Genomic DNA, 7,695 nt, shown 5'->3' on the forward strand with positions numbered 1-7,695 from the left:
ATGTTCATTTGACTTTATTTTACATGAAATTTGTCAATTAAAGGGATAAAATTTACTAGTATTGGAGATATAATTTGTTTTCATTCCCAAAAAAAAAAAAATCAAGAAAATCATCTATATTTTGGTGTTCCTTTGACTTTGTTTTACATGAAAATTGTCAATGAAAGGAAAATATTTTTTATGATAATTCTTAAAATTTGTTTTCATTCCCAAAAAAAAATGAAAAGAAAAGAAAAACCCCACAATAACTGGGAAAATGAATTATCACCATTTTGATGAGAATTCAAATTCATCAAAAAGTTGGAATTTGGCTGAAATGGCAATAAAGCGAGTAAATGAATTCTAGGAAAAACAAATGCTATCAAACAATGAAAAAGTGGAAAATGGAAAATTCCTTGAAACTTGGCTATCAAACATTGCATTAATATTGTGGTAAAAAAAAATGGAAAAACAGAAAATCAGTGAGATGGCATGTGAAGAAGCCACGTGTACAGTGAGGATGTGTCTTTATTATGGAAGCAAGTCACAAGAAGACAGCTGGTTGCCTGGTTTTTCCACATTGTTAGTTATTTCTTTCATTTTGATGAGAATTCAAATTCATCAAAAAGTTGGAATTTGGCTGAAATGGCAATAAAGCGAGTAAATGAATTCTAGGAAAAACAAATGCTATCAAACAATGAAAAAGTGGAAAATGGAAAATTCCTTGAAACTTGGCTATCAAACATTGCATTAATATTGTGGTAAAAAAAAATGGAAAAACAGAAAATCAGTGAGATGGCATGTGAAGAAGCCACGTGTACAGTGAGGATGTGTCTTTATTATGGAAGCAAGTCACAAGAAGACAGCTGGTTGCCTGGTTTTTCCACATTGTTAGTTATTTCTTTAAAAAAAAAAAAAAGAAAAAAAAAAAAGAAGGTTTAATCTCAACCTTAAGGGCCTTCACTGTCCCGTCCCTAGAGTTTTATGAAGGAGGTAAATAGCGAGATATGCCATAACAGGCCAGGGAACAAGAGTTGTCTGTACACTGAGCCTACAAGGAGTTCAATTTCATATCTCAGGAATCGAACCCCCACACTGCGGCTGTCAGCAAAGCGTGAGATAATCTCACTCATATTCTTTACACTACTGGGCTATGCCCCGGGGGGCCACATTGTTAGTTATTTCTTAATACTACTGTGCCTATAATAATAGTTTTCATTTGAGAGGAAAACTTATTTACTTTTTAATCTCATTTTATTATTCAGTAGTATAGTAATTAAGAGAGATAATAAACTTGACGAAAATTGCACTATTGATATGCCAACCTATTGCCTTGGTAACGAAATAATCATTACCTTTTTTCACAATAACATAATCAGTTTCTAAGGACGAATTTTTTTCAAGAATAATGCTATGCAGCCCCACTAAGGTTACAATCGCAGTTTAGGTGACACTAGATGATAAGTTGAATGAAAGATAAAATCAAATGACATATTTAGTTCTACCCATCATTTAATATCATATCAACGCCACTTAAATTGAGGTTACAATCCTAGTGACATTACTCAAAATTTAACCATCAGGGCCTACTCGGGGAGTATTTTCTACCGATTTTAATAGTTTTTGAATGATACCATTTATGAAAAGTTGAGAATATAATTTATGAAAATGTGAGAAGAAATATTTTTACATGATTTTTTACATTTCAAAGTTTACACGTGATATTTACTGTATTAGATTTCAAGGTTAATTTGCTCATGTGAAATTTCAAGAAGAGATTAGTGGCTCGGATGATTTTTTGTTGATAACATATGAATTTTGACAAAGTGCGAGAGTTGTTTTTGAAATTTATTTGTATTTTTCTTATTTATAACATGTAAAAAAGTAAACAAATATATAAATGTCATTTTTGCGATAAAATAATGGATTTTGCTAAGCATACATAATAAATTTACATAAAGGATGACATAATATGATGTGGAGGAAAAAGTTTTATTGAAAAAGTTGATTGTGTTTTAAACAGACAAATGATATAGTGCAACGTGACATTATGAATATCTCTATGTATATGCTTATTATCTGTAGCACTACTCTAAAATATAATTGAAATATTTTTATTTAATTGCATGAAATGGGGCTTATTTTAAAATGGCACACAGAGCACCCAATATATTAGGGCCGGTCTACTTGAACCATGTATCGGACTATGTTGTTTGGTTCATGATACTAAACTAATTAGAATCACAACTAGCTAAACTTTAATTCAAATTGAACTAATTTGCAAAATTCAATATATTTCTAGTATGTTTCGGATGTTTTCATAAATGTTCATGCTCATTGTTATATGTTATTTCATCTCATTATCATATCATATCCAACTTTGTATGTCTAGAATTTGCTTTCCAAGTTGAACTAGTGAGCAAAGTTTTGAAGAGATGTATATTTCTCTCAAGAGTTATGTTAATTGTTGACAAGGATTTAGAACTTTATCGATCAACATTGATGGACAACTCAATAAAAGATTTGTATATTAAGCTATTCATTTTCAAAGGTTAGAGACTAATTTACTTTCACAACAATAGATCAAGGACTAGTTGTACATTCAAAGACTAGTAGTACAATACTCCCACGACCCTCTCCTTCTCTATCTTCCTCCTTGTGTGGCTCTCGACTTGTTTCTTCACCATTTCCAAGAGCGAGAGAAGCAAAAAAATAATAAAAATAATAAAAATAACCGGCTGGAGAGAGTGCGTGTGTTGGAGAGAGACTGTGACTGACTGTCGTGCCGCCCGCACCGATTATTTATCCGCCTTCATTTTCATTGTGTTTATGGATTGATTCTTTTTTACTTTTTTTATCATCTCTCTCTGATGGAATCCCACAGAGAGAAGAAATTCCAGAAGGAAAAGGCACTATTTGTTGTTGGGGTTGGGAATTTTTTAGTGAAAATATCGCAATTTACTCTGGCGGACCTTCGAGGAACCATAGCGTTCGTAATCTCTTTGATATCTTCTAATCGTTTTGATTTCAAATTAAGGAAAAGAAAGCGAAAACGGAGATTCATTTACAGAGGAAAAATGCTGTGGATTGCGAGACTGTCTGGGTTTTTCTCTGCAGCGATGGTGATGATTATACTCTTCCCTTATCTACAGTCATTCCCTCCGGCGGAAGCGATTAAATACTCTCAAACCGATTCTCATATCCGATTAAACCCTCCTATTGAATCCACAGGCTCTTTGAACAGATTCTCTTTCAGAAAAGCCGATGCATTCCACAATGCCGATGAATGCCGCTCATTAACATTGGGAAAATCTGGCTCGTGCCATCCTTATCTGGTCCATGTCGCGATTACTCTTGATGTTGAATATTTACGCGGTTCAATTGCTGCCGTTCATTCGATTCTTCAGCATTCTAAGTGCCCGGAGAGTGTGTTCTTCCATTTCCTAGTTTCGGAGCCGGGTCTGCAAAACCTAGTCGGATCCACTTTCCCAGAATTGAAGTTTAAAGTGTATTTCTTCGATCCGGAACGGGTCCGGAGCCTGATCTCAACTTCCGTGAGGCAAGCACTCGAACAACCTCTTAACTATGCTAGAAATTACTTAGCAGACCTTTTAGAGCCATGCGTCAGAAGGGTGATTTACTTGGATTCGGATCTAGTTGTGGTTGATGATATTTCGAAGCTTTGGAATACAAGCTTGGGGGACAAGACCATTGGAGCACCCGAATATTGTCACGCAAATTTCACCAAATACTTCACCGAGTATTTCTGGTCGGATCGGAGATTTCCCGGCGTGTTTTCCGGCAGGAAACCTTGCTATTTCAACACCGGAGTGATGGTAATAGACCTGGTCAAGTGGCGGCGGTTCGGGTACACGCGGCGAATTGAGCGATGGATGGAGATACAGAAGACTAGTCCTCGCCGGATCTATGAGCTCGGCTCGCTGCCGCCGTTTCTTCTGGTGTTCGCCGGACTTGTGGCGCCGATCGAACACCGGTGGAATCAGCATGGCTTGGGAGGCGATAATGTGAAGGGAAGCTGCCGGGACCTCCACCATGGTCCAGTTAGCCTCCTTCACTGGAGCGGCAGCGGCAAGCCGTGGCTTCGGCTCGACTCCAAGCAGCCGTGTCCACTCGACGCGTCGTGGGCCCCTTATGATTTGTACGAAAACCTGTAAACTCAACTCCGATAACACTCCGCGGTAAATTCACATTTTTTCCCCTGCATTTTCACTTTTTTTAATTACTTTTTGTTTATTTTGATTAAGTGATCATTTCAGGCGAATTTGTATTTTTTCTATTATTCTGTTTTGCCTGGAAAATGAAAAAGTTAGAAAGGATATATAATTTATTGAATTGCGTTTTCATCTGGCAAAGTTCAGTCTGTTGAGTTTTTTATTAGAATATTAAAAACGCGACCGACAGTATAACAAACGTTAATCCGATGATGGTCTGGGTAGTTTTAGAGTGGGGCATCAGTTGCATTTACCTGTGATTTATTCAGTTCTTTTAATCAATCTACTGGATATAAACAGCTGAAAATTGCACCCGAAGGTCTTAATCTATTATACTTATAGCACGTTGGTCTTCATGTTTAGTTTTTGGCAAGGTTGTTTACCAACTTCAAGTTTGTATTAAGTTAGTCTTTGACTCTTCGTCTTAACTTTTTGAAGGATAATATAGACATCAATTTGAATGGGGTTGGGACTCTCAAGCTTTAGTTTCTGCAAAAGTTTCTTTAAACCTTCATGGGTAGTAAGTTAGTCTCGAATCTTCTATGAATTTACATATCTTACCTTTTGATGGGTAAAAAAGGTGATCACTTAAGAGATTGGAACAACTTAAAAACTTTGGAGACCAATTTCTTATGACTTGTGTGGATCGCGACCCTAACTTTTGTTTTTGGCAAGAGTTGGATTTAACCTTTCAAGGTGGTTTTAAGTTAGCCTTCAGTTGATTTGCGCATATGTCTCACTCTTTGAAGGGTGAAATAAATGATCACTTAAAAGGTTGAGAACAACCAAACGAACTTATATTTGAGAACAATTATTGCAATCGTGTAGGTTGGGAATCGACCCCCATTTTCAGTTATCAGCAAGAGTTGTTTGTATCCTGTTAAGTTTTCAGCAAGTTAGTTTTGAGTGGGTTTGCACGTGTTTCATTCTTTTACGGTGCCCCGAAACTTAATCGTGTATCAGACTCAGTTTGTTAGAGCCTCCTAGTTTGGGACCTCCCGGGAAATTTACTCAATAATCAAGTCCAAATTAAGTGAAGGCCTGATGTTGTCGGTCTACTTGATTCTATTTAATAATTTCTTATGTATTTTTATTATTATTTTTTGGTTCTTTTTCATTTGTATATGATTGCGAGGCAATACGTGACAGCTCGACAGCCTCGTCTTAGTGGATGGGTCCACGCAGATTATGATTGTGGAATTTTATATTTCTTGATTAATAATATTCAAATTTCTTGGGCAAATAGTGGTCGACCACTTGTTCTTGGCAGGATGGTCCGCAACTTTTAGCATTCTTAGATGTAACACCAAGTCTAGATTAAGGGGGTGTTTGAGCCACATTATTTTGGTAATAATGCATTCTTGAATATTGTATTGATGAGAAGTGTGTGGTTAAAAAATAAAGAAATTTTTTTGATCTGCGTGTAATATTATTTTATTGAAAAATGTGTGATTGAAATGATATCAAATCACTGTTTAATAATGTATTTTTTTTTAAAAATGTGGCTCAAACAGGCCCTAGGAAAGAGTGAGAATTATTTGAATTGCATCTTATGTTATCCAGATAAAAGCTCGCCCAGTGAACTTAGAGTAGGTTTTATCAATGGACCTTTCTATATGTACACTAAGTTTTATATAGTGGGTTACTTAATGCCACATGTCATTATAGCATTTGATAGTTTAAGATAGTAAACTTTTTTATCTAATCTTTTCCCTCCACGTAATTTTATGTAATAATTTATGTATCATTTTATATGCAAGTAGCATAATCCTTTATCAATATAGATGCAACATTATGGGTTGTTGTGGATATTAATTCTCATTATTTGTAATGACTTTAATTGCTCGATAAATTAAGACACTCGAGTGCTAATTTTTTCACTTCTCTTTACAATCTTTACAAATCCCTTTCTAAAATGAAAGGTTTTTATAAGGTGGTAGTACTATAAATCTGTAAAATGTTTGCCTGTTATTTTGTTCGGTCAAACATGTATATCTAACACGTATTTTTGTGTCGATTATTAGGATGAAGATAGCTTAGGTAAGAAAGAAGACAGATGTTAGATGGATGGGTATTACTAGAGTGCATGCTGTCCAAGTGCTGCCGTGGCTGGTCCAATGTCAATTAAAAAGAAAAAAAAAATTGGGATAATTGTGAATTGCAAGGTGTTAGTTTTTGTTTTGTCTTTTGGCACGTCTAGAATTTTGATAAAACTTATGCGGTGCGGGTGCCGGCTGGTGGAATATTCTGATGTTGGATACCAAAAAGTCCACGGGCTCAATTTGGAAATTATGATGTGGAGAAAGGAGGACGTCGGGAGGAGGTGGCACCACCTCGGTGACTCGTTCGTGATCTAGATAATCGACCACAAGGGAAAACCCTTTTGACTTTATTTTAGTCTTGACATGGGAGAGAAGAATAATGTTATTTATAATTAATCGCGATCAACATTTTCTCAAGTGGTGGTGAACTTTTTGTTTAAGGTTGGGCAAAACTCCCGAGCTGAGCTGAGTGGCTCTTTTTAAGTTAAAAATTTGAACACGTATTTGAATCGAGAATTGACGGGTTTGATTTGGTTCTCGATTCTAGATCAAAAATCGAAGAATCGAATCTCCTTAATTTTTTAAATTTATTTAGTTTAAATAAGTCAAATTATTTTATTTTTTCTAAATAAATTTGTTAATTAATTAAGTCAGTTCAAATTCAAAAATATGATTTTTTCTATTTCTAATTTTGAGTCCAAATCTAACTTAATCAAATTGACTTAACTTTTCCCAATTCTATTATTTTACCGTAGTGCCATTTTTGCCGTTTTGAAAAAATTGAATTCAAACTTGACAACGCATCTTTTAATTATTGGGAACTCTTCATCTTTCTTTCCCTGTGATTTTAACAATTAACTCTATGAAGAACATTAGAACCAAACCGAATCGGATCATGCTCAACCCTATTCTTGTTCGTTTCATTGTTACTTAGTGGAGTCATGTATCTATTTGATAAATTGTACAATGAATTAGTTGTGACCATCACTGTTTTAAGTGGCAGTAGACTTGTTTCATTTCATTGTTCATTAGAGTCGTGATTCTTTTTAATAAATTGACATAAACAAGTGGTGGTCATAACTCGTTATGATATATTTGATAAGTTCAATGAGTGATTTTATTTAGTATATTGAAATGCATCAGAACTAAATTAGATAATAATGAATGAGAGTCTATTACAAGCTTGAATGGTGATGATCATAAATTAATGATGAATACTAGTATTCATGTTTAACGGGATAAGATATTGAACAAGTGTAGATAAGATTACAAATTTATTCAGAAACTTATTTTTGCTGAATTTAATAATGTTCAGTTCAATGTGTCAAAATTAAATTGCCTATATCAACTAATTAATATGAAAGTAACTGAAAATAGAGTTGAAAAAATTGGGGGTTGTTTAAGCTGCTGACAAAGTTTAAGTTGGTCAATTGGGTCATTGA

The 7,695-nt window shown here is 34.8% G+C and overlaps 1 protein-coding gene across 1 annotated transcript; it reads left to right on the plus strand.

Annotated features, from left to right (window-relative positions):
* Positions 1 to 2,606: 2,606 nt before the first annotated feature.
* On the plus strand, positions 2,607 to 6,649 carry LOC111403553 (probable galacturonosyltransferase-like 7). Its single transcript, XM_023032104.1, has 2 exons — positions 2,607 to 4,178; positions 6,236 to 6,649. Exon 1 carries the CDS (start codon positions 2,850 to 2,852, stop codon positions 4,152 to 4,154), a length of 1,305 nt encoding a protein of 434 aa, XP_022887872.1. The 5' UTR covers positions 2,607 to 2,849; the 3' UTR covers positions 4,155 to 4,178; positions 6,236 to 6,649.
* The last annotated feature ends 1,046 nt before the right edge of the window (positions 6,650 to 7,695 follow it).

Source organism: Olea europaea, chromosome 11 (genome assembly GCF_002742605.1).
Source record: "Olea europaea var. sylvestris chromosome 11, O_europaea_v1, whole genome shotgun sequence".
NCBI lineage: Eukaryota > Viridiplantae > Streptophyta > Magnoliopsida > Lamiales > Oleaceae > Olea > Olea europaea.